The 17,387-nt window shown below is 34.7% G+C and overlaps 1 protein-coding gene across 24 annotated transcripts in view; it reads left to right on the forward strand.

Moving 5' to 3' along the window:
* DGKB (diacylglycerol kinase beta) overlaps positions 1 to 17,387 on the forward strand; it is a 747,505-nt gene that overhangs the window by 407,471 nt on the left and 322,647 nt on the right. For all 24 annotated transcript variants that reach the window (XM_078342642.1, XM_078342645.1, XM_078342654.1 and 21 more), the window contains one exon: positions 15,074 to 15,138. In XM_078342642.1, coding sequence (XP_078198768.1) covers positions 15,074 to 15,138 — 65 coding nt within the window. The remainder of the gene's footprint in view (positions 1 to 15,073; positions 15,139 to 17,387) is intronic.

Genomic DNA, 17,387 nt, shown 5'->3' on the forward strand with positions numbered 1-17,387 from the left:
TTTTTTCTTTGAAAGGGAGTCTCACTCTGTCACCGAGGCTGGTGTGCAGTCATGCCACCTTGGCTCATTGCAATCTCCATCTCCCAGGTTCAAGTGATTTCTCATGCCTCAGCCTCACGAGTAGCTAAGATTACAGGCACCTGGCATTACACCTGGCTAATTTTTGTATTTTCTGTATAGCTGGGGTTTCAACATGTTCGCCAGGCTGGTCTCAAACTCCTGACCTCAAGTGATTCACCCGTCTTGGTCTCCCAAAGTGCTGGGATTACAGACCTCAGCCACTGCATCTGGTCAATCCAGCCATCTTGGTTCTTTCTTTCTTCTCAATGACACAGCCCTACAAACTGTGTTCCAGATAAATTATATTCTCTCTCAGTAAGCAGCTAGGGAAACTGTAGTTATTTTTCAGATCATGATTTTCTCCAGAGAATTGGTCCAAAAGGCTTCTGAACTTTCTCTTTCCAGCAGTCAGGTAAAGAAAACAAAGTTAATTGGGCAAAAGTGGCAAGGAGAAGTTATGAGTCTTTGTGTCTTGACAGTTACTGTCCTATCACAGATAGAGTTGTATACATTCTAACTTTTAAGGGTTACATGCCTGACAGTTAGCCACTATCATACATTTTTGTAGAATACATAGTACTAAATTATGTGTAATAACTGCTCAACTAAGCCATGTGAATGATATTTAGAAGTTTAAGCTTTTGTGGCCACTCCCAATATGGAGTTCCCAGAAACACATCAGGGAGGGTTTATGATTTGCAGGAAACAGAGATTAAAGTAATATATCTAATATCCATTAATTCTGTGAATGCTGTAAGCTAAACCACACTAATAAATGTGTTGACTGCATTTACTTTTCTTCAAACAATCTAAAATACAGAAAGTTTTCCCTGCATAAAGACTAGACCTTTGTTTTTAGGTTGGAAAAACATGAGCATATATTTTAAATGCCACCAAAGCAATATTTTTTATATGTTCTTTTATTGATATCTTGAAATTTTCCCTCAGGGCTTTCAACTCCAGCCATCACCCCCGACCTAGACTATAGCTATCCCCTAACTGCCTCAACCGGATTCGACCCTTCTGCAGTACATAAAACCTGTTCACACTATTGCTCCTTTTTCTGCTTCCCATAGGAAAGTCTTCGATGGACTAGTTATAGCCCTGTTTGGGGGTAATAAAAGCAAAGATTAACAAGAGGAATTTCCCCTTATAGGTTTTATGTCTAAAAATTTTTTATAGATACACAATAGATTTTAATTTTTATATGACATTATAAACAAAATACTTTTATCTCTGTAGTCTTTTGTGAATTCAATATAAATCATTTATGAGGATGACGTAATGGGCCTTTATTCTCTTTCAAATACACTTTAGTGTTGTGGGAGTTCTGCACTCACTTTTTACAATGCTCTTTGTAACATTGAGGTATGAGACATTTTTGCTGAGGGATGTTGGACTCAAGTCTTCTAACTTAAGATAGATAAATTAGGAGTCTCTCATTATGGTGTTAAGCTATTGATTTACTGATGTGATTCTCTTTAATTACTATGATTACAATAAAGGACATTTAAGAAAATATTCTTGAGAACAAAGGATAAGCACAAATGCTATTTATCATTTAAAAAGAACCAATCAACATCATTTTGGTTTTTAACATCCTCTAGGAACTAAATCACTAATTAAATAAAACCTACCATTAGGTTAAGAATAGAATTATGGACACAAGCAGCCTCTAAATTTCTGAATAGTACGTGTTCTTTTAGGAAATTGGGATGCCCATGGCATTAGCAGCAATAAATGATGAAATACCTTAGAGGAAAAGCAGACATGGTTCTTCATGAAAAATAACATCAAGTGAATTATCCAGTAATCCATATTGCTTGTTAAGATATGTATTAGTCCATTTCCACATTACAGATAAAGCATTCCTGAGACTGGGTAATTTATAAAGAAAAAGAGGTTTAATTGATTCATGGTTCTGCCTGCCTGAGGAGGCCTCACAATTATGGTAGAAGGTAAAGGTAGAAGGTGAGGTATGGTGGAAGGTAAGATGTGCATGGCACATCTTACATGGCAGCAGAAAAGAGAGAGAATATGAGAGCCAAGTGAAAGAGGAAACGCCTTAAAAAAAAAATCAGATCTCAAGAGACTCATTCACTACCATGAGAACAGTAGGCAGGAAACTGCCCCCATGATTCAATTATCTCCACCTACCTCTTCTCATAACATGTGGAAATTATGGGAGCTACAGTTCAAGATGAGATTTGGGTGGAGACACAGGCAAACCATATCCATATGGAAGTAGCACCAGGAGTCATGGATTGGTAGTTTAAAGACTAAATTCATTCTCACTTCTAGGAAGCTCTGTGATCTTTAGAAAGTCCCTTAAACTCAGTTCTATTCTTTCTAAAAGGCGGACATTAACATGTCTCCATTTCTGCATTTTAAAAATTACCACAATTAATCAGGTCAAAATGTATAATTTACTGAAAAATACTTTGGAAATCATACAGCTCTGCATCAATAAAAATTTTGTAATTTTGTCTATAAAGCAAAATAGTTGAGTGAAATATTTTATAGAGATTGCCATTTCAGAACTCACTGACTCCCTAATTTTATGTTCTCGTAGGAGTGAGATGCTGAATACATGATTACCTATGTTTCAGTTAGGATTGTGACTGACTTTATGGAACGATAACAAAGTTCTAGGTCCTAGGTGTCTTTTCCCAGGACAACTGGAAGAAGTTAGTTCAAAGCCAGTATGACAGCGTCAAGTTGTTTTAAAGGACTAGACTCCGTTTGTCCCCTTTTTCACCTTTCAGGAATTAAATCCACATTCCCATGAGTAAGGCGATAGTGATGAAGAGTGAAATGGACTTCTATCTAGATAACTGTTTCTAGTTACAAAGGAACTCAGAACATTCAGAATTTGTTTATTAGCTGGGCACATGGCTGCCTAGATGAAATAAGATGCAAATAAATAAACTATATGCTGTCACTTTGAGATCTCTAATTGATAAAATCTAACCAAATTGCTAATATAATTATCTTTCAGGTATAAAGAATATAACCATATTTTGGAAATCATTCTCATAATAAAGCTTGACTCTTTTTGGAATTCATAAGCTAAAGCCTTTTGAGATAGTGGACTATGTAACTATGTGCTATTAACATATAGATGTATATATTCTGGTTTAAGTTTGGCTACTATAACTTGATAATTTTTGCTGAGTTATGTAAACCAAATAAGTTTCAGTTATTTTCTCTAAAAAAATTTTACATCATAGATTTACTAATGAAATGAAATGGGATGAAAAACTACATAATTGCACTTTGCACTCTACTCTCGGTGCAGCATTGATGCTATTGTCATTCTTGAGTTAATGAATGTTATTAAGAGCCATACCTTCAGACTTTGAGCATGAAAGTTATATTATTTCTAGTTCTGGTTGTAACACACTAACCAGCTCCCCTCTCTCTGCCCCAGTATAATTCTCAAAGGAATCCATAGCCTCAATTGCAGGCTTATTGCCTCCCTCACCTTTGAGATCTATTCTCATTCCTACTTGTGGATAGTAAACATGATTTTTCTTCCATCTGATTTCCCCTCCTCCTTTGTGTCCACCTCAGGCTTCACTGCTGCCTGTACCCCTATCTCTTACTCTCCCATCTCATCCCAACTTACTGGTGACCACTCAGACCACTTTAGTCATTGCCCACTTCAGTTTAATGACTGCAAATGCACATGAATGCACATAAATCCAAGTTTTGACTTGGATTTATTTTGCAAAACTCAGTATTATGCTATCACATTTTAAACCCTTGGGTTTTCATAGACAATACATCTTTCTTTGCAGATTTACTGAAATTATATCAAAGCACTGAACACATTTGTAGGTTTTATCAGATTGAATGAATACTGTAATAACCAGTCAACCTGAGACATAAATGTAATTGATGGATACAACATTTGTTCATTAACTGAAAAAGATATCTTGATTATTGAAAATAATATGTATCAGCAGAATACTTAGGGTTTCCAGAAACCAAAACAGAAGTAAGTATCTAATTTACTATGAAAAGAATAGCTTAAAATATATTATATTGACCTGATTTTTCTGAATTCAAAATCTCAAGCAAGTGATTATAGTAAATATTTTAGCTATGTAAGTTTATATATCTGTCAATGTTTTCTAATTGGGAAAGAGGAATGAAAACTACGAGATAAGGATTCTATTAGAGGGAGACCAAAAATTTGAGAAAAACATTGGAACCTTACATAATTCAATATAAACAGGCAGAGCTTGTGAAATATTCTAGACCTGTGATCATCTTAGTAAAGATTTTTGTTAACTGTTTTCTCATCAGGTGACACTTAGGAAAGTAGATTGATTCTGTGTTAAGACATGGTTGATTTGTTCCTTCTGTGACATGTTGGATTACATTATTAATTCACTTGCTGATTGTATGCTCCATATAATTTTCTTCATTTTAGATTTCTAGACCTCTAAATGTAGAGTTTCTTTTTTCTTTTCTTTTCTTTTTTTTTTCTTTTTTTTTTTTTTTTTGATATGGAGTCTTTCTCTGTTGCCCAGGATGGAGTGCAGTGGTGCAATTTTGGCTCATTGCAACCTCTACCCCCTGAGTCCAAGTGATTCTCCTGCCTCAGCCTCCAGAGTAGCTGGGACTACAGGTAGATGCCAACACACCCGGCTATTTTTTTCTTTTTATTTTTTTAGTAGAGATGGGGTTTTGCCATGTTGGCCAGGCTGGTCTCAAACTCTTGACCTCAGGTGATCCACGCGCCTCAGCCTCCCAACGTGCTGGGATTACAGGCAGGAACTATTGAGCCTGGCCTAAATGTAGAGATTTTTATTAAAATAAATGCCTTGAGAGAAATTCCTTCTCTTTAATCTGTTAAAAATTAGGAATTTGGTTGGTAGAAGAAATTTTGTATTTCAGGGAACATTTTAATCATAGAAATAATACATTTGTAGTTACACTAAGTGTTTAATAAGTTTATTCCTTCTACAAGTTTGTTTCTGAAGTTTACAGTTAATGACATGAAAAGACCATTGCAGTAGTTTTCTGGCATTGCTAATGCTACGTATTGCATGCAGAGAAGAGCAAGAGCAGGATTTATCATTTATATTGTCTTCTTGGAAATTGTCTCTAGATTCTCTGAGGTCAACTTTTTTCATATTCTCAATTAGTCTGCCAAGTTTCATGAACTCTTCTGTATGAAGCATTTGTAACATAGAGAAATTCTCAGTAAGATTATTAAAACTTAATTAAAATCTCCTCATCTGATTCCCTAGCTGTAGTCACGGATTTTTGTTTGAATTGAAACTCAAAGTAATCATTTGTACATTTGCTTTCAATCTTGCCATATTCTGTTACAATTTTAATATGTTTTTATTTATAGGAGATGAGAAAATTTTTTATTTCCAATAATAATTGATTTGTCAAAGGTAATTTTTGACAGGCACATTGGCTGACACCTATAATTCCAACACTTTGGGAGGCTGAAGTAGGAGAATTGCTTGAGTCCAGGAGTTTGAGATTAGCCTGGTAGCCTGGACAACATAGCTTGACCTCATATCTTATCTCTAAAGAAAAAAAAAAAATTAGTCCGGCATTGTGGCTTATGCCTCTAGTCCCAGCTTACTTGCGTGGTAAAGGCAAGAGAATCACTTGAGCCCAGGAGTTCAAGGCTGCTGTGAGCTACAATGGTACCACAATGCTCCAGCCTTCGTGATAGAGATTCTGTCTCAAAAAAAAATAATAATAATAAAGGAATTTTTCTAAGAACTCTGGCTTTTTGGAGTAAAATGGAAATCTAGGCAGCAAGCATAATTAAATATTTAGAAGTAGTTACAATGATAACTCAAAGTTCATGTACAAAATTACCAAAATTCCCTTATGATAAAAGCCCATAGAGTTTCAATGTAGCTCCTTTTATGCTATTGGCCCTATTCTAGATCCATCTTGGCTTTTCTAAAACCACTTTACTAGTCTAACCTATGAGCATTATTTAAGGTCAATTCTAAATTTAAAATTCTGAGATTTCATTTCTTTTCACTGCATGAAATTTAAAATCAAGTAACTAGGAGGAAACTGCTAGAGACAGGCTTGTTGTTTGCAGGAAGATATGAATGTTCAACAGTCTAATATGATGGAAGAGGAAATAAGTTTAAAATCCTGAGAAGATTAGAAAGCATAACTACCATTTAGCAGTCTGGAGTCACTGCATGGAAAGTGAATCGCCCTACACACTCTGCCCACCACAGCCCATGATGTGTGTTCCTTAACAAGATGACTCTTGCCATTATGAAAAGGTTAAAGGTGATGCTATGTATCAATTTTAGTAAGAATAAAGAGTAAATTAATCTTTTACTTCAATTAAATCTATAGATATGAAATACTTTTAAACTAAATTATTAAAGATTAAATGTAAATCTTTAATGCATAATGTATAGTGGAAAATATAAAACAATTTATATTGATACTCCATTGGTCACCTTAATTAATAATTGTCAATTCTTTGCCATAGATGTGGTACTGCTGCTTTTTAGACTTCTGTGCTACATAGCTAACTCTCCATTCTACCAAAAGCTTTGAATTTCAAGGATGTGGTCTCTGTGTTCTGGGTGCTTCTATTTGCCTCTCCAGATATTCTCTCTGCCTTGTCCATTCTGCTATCTCCCCGGCAAATGTCCTGTATAGAACATGGCAATGCTTTCTTGCCCTCTTTCTTCTGGTGGAGTTGACCAGTTGAGATTCCTGCAGTAGGTGAGAGGAAGGAAAGCAGGGTTTGGGTTCTCATGTTCCTGGATACCTCTGCAAAAAAAGTCACCTGGGACTGGATGTCTTTTCCTCCCAAGGCCATTTTCTCTATATAACTCTTTCTTTCTGGGTCTCTTAACTAGCTCCTCACCTTGTCCTTTTAGACATAAGAGTGGTTTACTTACCCCAGTATTATGCATAATTCTATGTGGTTTCCCACAGACTTTTTGGTAGTCATTTAAAAAAAAGTAAACTTTCCTCCAATTACAATAGTGCACTTCTGAGATTAGAGGATACCATCTGTTTTTGGTGGAATAATGATGCTGCCCCTTCTCCCAGTGTGTAGCTACTACTACATTGTCCTTCCTGACAATGGGAAGATGCTGAAGTAAGGCGGGCCTTATCTCACACATAACGCAGGTCTCACTGCCCTCTGCAACACGGGTGGTATGACTATGTCCAACTTTTTTTTTCTTTTTTTGAGACGGAGTTTCACTCTTGTTACCCAGGTTGGAGTGCAATGGCGCGATCTCGGCTCACCGCAACCTCCGCCTCCTGGGTTCAGGCAATTCTCCTGCCTCAGCCTCCTGAGTAGCTGGAATTACAGGCACATGCCACCATGCCCAGCTAATTTTTTGTATTTTTAGTAGAGACTGGGGTTTCACCATGTTGACCAGGATGGTCTCCATCTGTTGACCTCGTGATCCATCCGCCTCGGCCTCCCAAAGTGCTGGGATTACAGGCATGAGCCACCGCTCCCGGCCGACTATGTTTAACTTTATGGAATAATTATTTTTCTAAAAAGACTAAAGTGGATTATAAAGTTTGAGATTAATAATTGAATTATAACTTTTGCCATCATCCAATATCAACTACCCAAGAAATTAAATAACTCACTTGGAACGTGCTCACAGGTACAGCCTCCTTTATACAAAGGTGTCCCTATTTTTTTTTGTTGTTGAGATAAAGTTTCATTCTTGTAGCCCAGGCCAGAGTGCAATGTCTGCCTCCTGGGTTCAAGTGATTCTCCTGCCTTAGCCTCCCAAACTGGGATTACAGGCACATGCCACCATGCCTGGCTCATTTTTTTGTATTTTTAGTAGAGATGTGGTTTCACCATGTTGGCCAAGCTGGTCTCGAACTCCTGACCTCAGGTGATCTGCCTGCCTTAGCCTTCCAAAGTGCTGGGATTACAGGCATGAGCCCCTACACCTGGCCAGGTGTTCCTATTTAAAATCTGCTTTTCAATTTGCATGCACCATTCAGCAAATCCCATATCCTACTCTAGGGATTTGCTTTATTCTAAATCCCATTAACTTGTTCTCAATCATGTGCTTCTCCAAGTCTCCAAGTTCTTTCATTCTAGAAAAATGCCCTAGTTATTCTAACAGTGTAATCCAAAACTAAGTAACAAAAATCCAAATGTTGTTTTATCTGAAGTATTCACAGCAGGTGAAGTTGCAGATGTGCAACATAATGCATCTGAGTTCCGGTGGAATTGCACGCACACACACACACACACACACACACCTACACCTCATGAGCATTAGTTCTAAAAGACAGAAAATACCATCTAACAGAGAGAAGTCCAGGTGCTCCCACCGATACTCACATTTAGAAGAGATTGTATCATTCCTCAGATACTGTAAACTCTCTAAATCTTTTCATCAACTCTCTAAATCTTTGTAACTCAGGATAGCGTGCACCTCCACTGATTTTGTGTGTAGGTGTGTGTGTCTCTGTGTCTTTCAGTAATTATCATTTTTCCCCATAGATTCAAATTGGCAGATTTTTTTCCACTATGTATTTATAATTGCTTTGGCCATTGTAAATGGTATTATTTTCTGTTACTTTGTTTTAATGTTTTCAGTTCCACTAATTGTTACCTACAATTCCTGTATCTGGGAAACTTCAAACTATTATGTCAGTTTATGTGGATTTCAGTTTATTTCTTTGAATCTTCTATATAGAACATTATATTATGTATAAATAATGATAGTCTTTCTTTTTCTTTATGATACATAAAGCTTTTATTGTTTTATTCTTGATCTGTTATATTTCTAAAGACCTAACATACACTGTTAAATAGATACTCAACAGTGCTGAGGTGTGTTAGGCCACTCTTGCTTTGCTATAAAGAAGTACCTGAGACTGGGTAATTTATAAGAAAAGAGATTCAATTGGCTCACAGTTCTGCAGGCTGTAAAGGAAGCATATTGCCAGCATAAGCTTCTGTTGAGGTTTGAGGAAGCTTACAATCATGGCAGAAGGCAAAGGGGCAAGAGGCGCCTCACATGGCAATAGCAGGAGCAAGAGGTGAGGGGAGATGTCACACATTTTAGGAAGCCAGATCTCATGCAAACACACCCACTGCAGCAAGAGCAGCAATGAGGAGGCAGTGCTGAAGCACTCATAAGAAATCTGCCCAATGATCTAATTACCTGCCATGAGCCCTCGCCTCCAACACTGGGGACCACAATTCAACATGATATTTAAAGGGGAAAATATCCCTACTATATTGTGGCATTATAGTAAGTCTTTCTTTCCAAAACAACAATTTTTACATCTAGAGTTTTGCTGTTTGTTCGTTGTATGTGGGCTTTGTGGAGATAACCTATATATAGACTTTGCTATGCCTGTTCTAATGTGCTCATATGCCTTTTTGCTAAGTTATGGATTCTAAATTGCGAGTTAAATACAAACAATCCTGCAAATTTGAATTGAGAGAATAAAAATAACTGTGGATTCAGAAAAGAATTAAATATTATAAAATCATGTTAAAAAAAAAACAGAACTACATGAACAGATGAAATTTAAGTTTCCCATGCCTCCTGTAACAAATTACCAAGTACTTGTTGGCTTATAACAAGAGAAATGTATTATCTTTTGGTTCAGGAGATGACAAATCCAAATTTACTACCCCTGGACTGAAATCAAGGTGCTCCCAAGTTTATGCTTTTTCGAGAGGCGATGGGGAGTAAAACATTTCTTGCCACTTTCTTGTTCTGGTGGCTGTCAGCATTCTTTCAGGTGTAGCTGCACCACCCCAGTGTCCCCATTGTAGTCACATTCTCTCCTCCTGTCTAATCTCTCTCTCTCATAAGGAAATTGTGAAGGGAGTTAGGTGCCATCTGGATAATCTTTTCATAACAAAATTATTAATCATATTTCCAAAAACCTTTACCATCTAAGGTAACATTGCAAGGTTCTAGAGACTAGGACCTGATATGTTTAGGGATCGCAGTCATCCCGCTACTAACTGTCCTCTGGTCCCCAAAGATTCATGTCTGTTCATGTTTACCTCGTTTTCATATCCACAAATGTCTCAGCCCTCTACATCATCAACTTAAGTAGAAAATCAGATCCAAGTATCTAAGTATCTTCAGCTCCAAGTCCCAAATCTCACCATATAAATAATCTAACTCAGATATAAGTGATACTTTGTATCTTCAGGTAAAAATACCTCTCCCTTTGTGGACCTGTGAAAATACAAAACGAGTTATGTGCTTTCAAAATACAGTGGCAAAAAAAATGCATAAGTATGACAGTTGTACACATTCCTATTCCTGCAAAAATAAAGTGCAATGTAGAGAGGGGTCGCTGGTTCCAATCAATATCAATCATGGACTAGGTCACTTCTGTAAAAAAAAAAAGTTACCAGGTTCCAGCTATTAGGACCTGATATCTTTTTAGGGGGCATCATTGAGCCCACTACAGATGATGTAATAAACAAATTATAATTAGTTTATGAAGACATAGAAAAAGTAGGAGAAATTAAGAAAACCAAACTGTGAATTTCTCAAAAAAAAATGCCAGGCCAACATTTCACAGATGATTAAAGAACAAATAATTCCCATGCATTATTAACTATTCTGCAGCATAAAGAAGAAAACCTTCTGGCTCTATTTGTCATCCCAGTGCTGCAGATATCAGTATTTGATACAATCTGACTGTGAAATAATCCCACTTGTGGCATTGTAATTTTCTTAAAAAAATATTAACAGGTAAACATCATGCCTTATATAAATAGTACATTCAGGTAAAGATTGTCAGGAGAGAAAACATTGTTTTATTCCAGATGGGAAATGCAGAAACATAATCTCTTATGTAAAAGCTCAATATAACAAAGCTTTGAAAACCCAAATTTCAGTAGTTGATTGATGAGAACTATAACCTCAACTAACCGGTTCTTTGTAGTGTTACCAAGTGAAGTGATTTTAATGTAACTGTAATTATAATTAGCTCTATCTCACATTGTTAATTTATCATTCCTTGAGTCAATATTTATATGTCCTAGTGTAGAAATATTTATGTGAAGTTTAAGTATATATTGGGCCTTTTGAGTTTGTTAGCTAATTTATCACATATGCATGCATAACCCACAACATTCTGAATACCAAGCATAACTTTCCTCATGTACTTCATCTTCAAGATTATGGAATTTATTTAGTTAACCATCTCAGTAAACCAAATGAAGAAGGTATTACGAATTTCAAAATCATGAAATTCAGTAATAGCAAAAATTAACATTTTTTTTGCTTTCTATGTGCCACACACAGTTATAGCTGTCTTCTAGGTATTAGAACATCAGATCTTCAAAGAAAGACAGATATGATTAAAATTATTCTTAAGATAGGAAAATGGTAATAACGGAAATCTAAGCAAACTTTTCAAGGCAAAATATTTAGTCAAATTTAGAGCTCGATCTTGAAGCCAGTCAATTTAATATACAGAGATAAATCGAGACAGACTTCAATATGTAGTCCGTACAAGAAGAAATATGAATAGATAAAAGCATAGGAAAAGATTGTAGTTACTGTGTACCTTTGACAAAATTAATTGAAATGTTCACTTAAAATTGGCAATTTTCTTGTATGTAATAACACTTCAAATAATTTACTGGAAAGTTTTAGTAAAATAACAAATAGAGCACCAAAAACTTCAGCTTTTGAAACTTTTTAGCAAATTATAATTTTTGAGATAAAGTTTGCACACAGCTTGGAGAGATTGGAATTTATCCCTCCAAAAACAAAGAAAAATTAAATTATTTCAACAATAAATACCCATATAGTATGCAAGATCATTTTAAATTCTACAATTAGATTTTGAAATAAATATTTTGATGATGCTCATTTCTAATCGGCTAAATTTATGTTCCATTCTGAAATGGAATAAAATTGAGAAGGTATATGGTATAATGGTCATATCATCAAAAACAAGAACAATTTATTTGACAAGTTTTAGAAACTGTTTGTGAGAGAAAGAGTCTTTAAGTAGAATAAAAGATAATACTTAGGAAAAACATATTTCAGAAAAATACTAGTGATCAATTATTGGAGACAGATATGGCTAATAAGCTGATTCTTTAATATACATATATTTGTATATACTGATATATATGTAAATGTAGCAAGAGAAGTTGCTAATCACTTTTTTGGATGTTTGAATAACACATAAGGTTTAAATTTGTTTTACTTTAATAAAATTGATTTATTTTTACTTCTTCGGATTTTTTTAATTAATTAAAAATAAAACTATATAGCTATATAGCTTAACCTATATAGGTTAAGGAAATAATAAAAAGCAACTTGAGTCTATAAAAACATGTTTCAAAAATATGCCGTTTAACCATGTTTAGCATTCCCTTTTAACTTTAAGAAAATTCTAGTTTGCATATAAGGTCTATGAAAATCCCAAATATACAAAATATTGTTCCAATTGCTACACAGAATGATCTCATTAAATCTCCACCAAGGTACTTTGAAGGAATATCAGTATTCTCTTTTAAAGATTAGGAAGCTGTGATTCTCAATAAATACATAATTTGTTTAAAGTCGCATGGCATGCAAGTAGAGAGTCTGAAGTCAGAGTTTCTGCATTCTCGGGAGCAGAAGTAATGCTGGTTTATTTCTGTTGTCTAAAAACTATAATGTCTCTAGACAGAAATGGTAACATTTATTTTAAAATGCCATTTTAGCTGTTTCTTATTTCGTCTGTCTTTAGAGAACCTTCAGTGTCCCTTGAAAAATGACTGCTGGATAACATTGCAGATTTTGGCGTACTCTCTCAAGCCCCTTGGGGTTATGCCAAAGGGACGGGGTCCCATGTGAATTGGGTCTGGATTCTCATCCAAATGAACACCTGCTGTCATTGTTCCTTATCAATCCTGCAGTCAGCAATGCCAGCTCTCTTTTGATGGTGGAACCTATTCAACACAAGGAAAAACCTGCTAGTGTTTGACACTAATTTTTATTTTTCCCTCTTTGAACTAAATGATGCATTGCCCAAGTATCTTGAAGATAGATAAGCTAATATTAGTTTTATCTTTGTGCAGTCCTGTGTTTCTAGGAGTTTACCCAATTAAAGTCTGGTCTACTTAAATAGTCTTTTGATGTCTTTCTCCCTCCTCTCTTTTTTCCTTTCTCCCTTTCTCTGTTCTGTTTATGCTGCTTTGAAAAGGGAGAGATTTGTTCTTACAAAAATATACACTTGTAAAGAAAATTGTAGTACACAATCTATTTTTAAACGTCTCAGTCTCCCCAACTTAGCAGAAACAAATAATTCAAGCAGAAGTATATTCAATGATATTCTCCCTACGGGAAGCAATATTGATCATTCATTCTTAGTGTTTGATTCATATTCCTTTGCTTCTGTTTAACTAGTCTGCTGAATGTATGCATTTAATTGGAAGGTATTCCAAATTGATTTTATACCAGATTAGGGATAAAGTAAAAATAAATGCTTTTTTAAATTAATGGATGATTATGCCACATATAAATAGCCCAGTTCAGGTGTTTTTTCTGTAATCTCATACCACAATAAGGCAACTTCATATTATAAAGTATAATATATTGATGAAAATAAAATTATATTTATGAAAAGGAACTTTGTGACTAGATTTGAGAGTTATCATTGGAACAATAAAAGTGAACCATCTTGATATTTGTACTTCTGGGCAAACCAAGAAGTTGGCCATGTTTATATAGCAAAATACATATTAAATATTAAACCATGGAGGGAATTTTTGTAACCTTTATTATACGCATTGCTTCTATATGTCTTTATATATATGTCTGGGTAATTTTTGTTCATGGTTTAATTCAATTGCTTGACGTATTTTATGGTGTCAAATGTTTACACAGAAAAAAATTACAGTTAGCTCTATCCTGCAACTCTCTGCCATCTGCAGTGGGCATTGGTCCCTCTCTTTTTGTGCCTCATGCTTTGTTATGCATGAGTAAGCACATTAGCCTTTCATTCCATTCATTAGACTTTTAATCCTTGATTAGTGTTTTCAAGATTCTCTGAAATACACAACTTCTTTATTTTCTTGCATTTGGTTTTCTTTTTCTTTTATCTCCACTATGAAACAAAATTAACAGTGAATGTCAACAATGCCCTTTTCTATTGAGATGACTGGTAAATATATTAGTTTCTCATTTGAGTGATTAATCATGTGTGGATGAAGAATGGGAAAACATCTCCACACTTGGAATAACAGAGATAATTGTTTAGAGTCAGGTGGAACAGTCTGTGCTTGAAAAGCTTGGATAACAGTATTTCGCCAGTCTCACACATTGAGTATGATTTCTGTCTCATGGAAAAATTCTGTATTTGCTAAAAGTAAGAAACATCCATTAGGATCAGAACTGATGCACTTGGGGTCTCAAAGACAAATTATATGTGTCACCAATTTACCCAAACTAAATGTTTCTCTTTGCTGTTTTTTTCTATTACCATGAGATATGAGAGGAAGTTGCTCATGGTACATACATCTATTAATTACACATCAAGACACCCTAAGCAAAATCTGAAGTATTGCACTTATCTTTACTAGACATGCACCTTCACACTGTCTTTTAACCATAATTAACCTCAAATAATTAGAAGCTTCTGTAATGATCATTTCTCCACTCAGACCATCCTTCTAACTCTCGTTTAACAATATTTTCAATTACTATTTGACATTTACGTTCATATGTGCTATCTTTAACATACATTGACCATGCGACCAAAGCCAGTCATTATAGGATATATATAAATTAAATAGTAATAACCGTCTTAGATGTAAGTGTAACACAAAGCCAACCGTGAAATTATTATATAAATCACTTTTGTAAGAATTTATATGGATCATACATTTTTGTCTAATTTCCCATAATCATCTTGGCAATAATATTGTAAAGTTCATTTTAAAATGTAATTTTTTAATTTTAGTCTATACTACCATAAGAAAATAGGATCATAAGCTGTCCTGTTTTTGTTTTCTTTTTTCTCCCCTCAGGATGCCTCCATTGCACACAGATTCCACATCATGAGAGAAAAACACCCAGAGAAATTCAACAGTAGGTAAGGTAATAGGAGATGGAATTATAGATACGGTTGCTGAATTTTGCCATGAAAAGATCACTAGATGGTATAGAACATTTTATAATATAGTGTCCTAATGAGGCTTTGTGTGCACGTGTTTGCAAATGTATGTGTGTAAATATTAAGATGACTGGGTAAATGAATTAAATTTTTCCTGGGTTGTGATGTAACTATAATGGGAAATGCAGTGGGTCATCTGTTTCATTCTCAAGTGCTATATAAGAAAATTTTCAAGTAAAAGATGGAATTTATAGTTTTAAGGCACACTGGAAGTTTGCATGACTTCTATGAACAGCAATCAACATTAATCCCAAGAAAAAACAAAGGGTTCTGATTTGATAACGCTAAGTGTGTATTACATAGGGGTTATATATCTTTGAACTATCAGCCTTAAATTGGCCTCAACTAAATGCAATAGAAACTATAATAATAGCAATGTGAGTATAATATTTCTTAGAGACATTTCTTCAAGGAGGAAAGCCTTGACTAACAAAATTACTTTCCTCATAAGAGCAATAGGCAAGCATTTCTTTTCCTTCAAAAATGTAGACATTGACCTTCACAGTTACTCAGGGAAATAGGGAAAGCCTTGGTTCTGTATCTTCCCCATTGCTAGAAAAAAATACAGCTCTCTTTACCTCACTCTCCTAAAAAAGTCGGGCAGAAGTCAATTATCTTTTGCTTCAGTTTTACTCATTTCCACTGTTTTCACTTGCAAAGTTACAAAATCATAACTAACATTTCTGTATAGATATTTAAGTGGCTTTGTCTATTAATATTCAAAGCCAGGGGCTTTGTTATTTTTGCATTTGGCTGACATGTTGCCATAAATGTTACAGACTATTTATTAGATAACTGCCCCTGGACATTCTTAGATTTCTTTCAATTTTGTCACGCACGAGTACATTGATACAATTTTCTTGAATGTAGGTTCACAATCAATTCTGTTAAAACTCTTTCAAAATGGTTTTTTAGTTATCTAAATGATAAACCTGAGTATACTACTTTATTCATAAATCATCATAGCAAGTATTTCATGATTAGCGAAGTCATATTTAATTTGCTATTAAATTTCCCTATTAAGATGTTTTTAGTAGGCAGGGTGTGGTGGCTCATGCCTGTAATCACAGAACGTTGGGAGGTCAAAGTGGGCATATTAAGAGGTCAGGAGTTCGAGACCAGTCTAATCAACGTGGAGAAACCTTGTCTCTACTAAAAATACAAAAATTAGGTGGGTATGGTAGTGGGTACCTGTAATTCCAGTTATTTGGGAAGCTGAGAAAGGAGAATTGTTTGAACCCGGGAGGTGGAGGTTGCAGTGAACCAAGATCTCGCCATTGTACTCAAGCCTGGAAGACAAGGCAAGACTCTGTCTCAGAAAAAAAAAAAAAGATGTTTTAGTAACTAAAAATACAATCTTGTACCTTGTTTGGTATTGCCTTGATTTATTTTTAACCTACAAATAAATCGTGACCTTATGATTCACGTTTTTCCTCATAGTTCAGAAAAAAATTATACCTTTTATTATAAAGAAAATGAAAGAAATGCATATATAGATATATATGTGTACATATATTTTCAGAATAATTCACACACACTTTGTAACTCTAGTTGCTTCTGGAGAGGGAAACAATGTGGCTGTGGTGACAACTGAATTTTTCTTTATTGTACTGTTTGAATTTTGCTACAGGTGCATTTCAAAATTAAATCCAAGTAATCTAATTAAAATTTTGCACCTGTAAGTTTTCCTTGTACCTAGAATAGACATTTTTATTTTACAAGATTTAGTTTCAGTTCATGAAACACATATAAAAATAAACTGATATAACAGTGGTATCATATGCACTGCATGCATTTTAGCACTTGATTATACACCTGGAATACCCTGGAAATGAATATACTTATTAATGTGCACAAAACATATTCTAAGATAGAGTAGCCTATGTTTTCCCCTATGTCATTCTATGAAGCATTCATATTTATATTTGTATATATTATTTATGTTATATTCATGAAGTTTATATTCATATATTAAAATAGGTTTCAAGCAAAAAACAAAAGCTATGTTTGGATAATACCACATGGAGTGTACCTCTTCAAGAGTTTAAAATTAAAAAGTTCATTAAAGGCTTTAAGAAATATACAAAGAATAAAATGTTTGCAGTTTATAAGATATTACTGTCCTATACTTACTGAAGAGAGAGGGAAAGGCAGAGAAAAAGAGAGCC

Source organism: Callithrix jacchus, chromosome 11, assembly GCF_049354715.1.
Source record: "Callithrix jacchus isolate 240 chromosome 11, calJac240_pri, whole genome shotgun sequence".
NCBI classification, from domain to species: domain Eukaryota; kingdom Metazoa; phylum Chordata; class Mammalia; order Primates; family Cebidae; genus Callithrix; species Callithrix jacchus.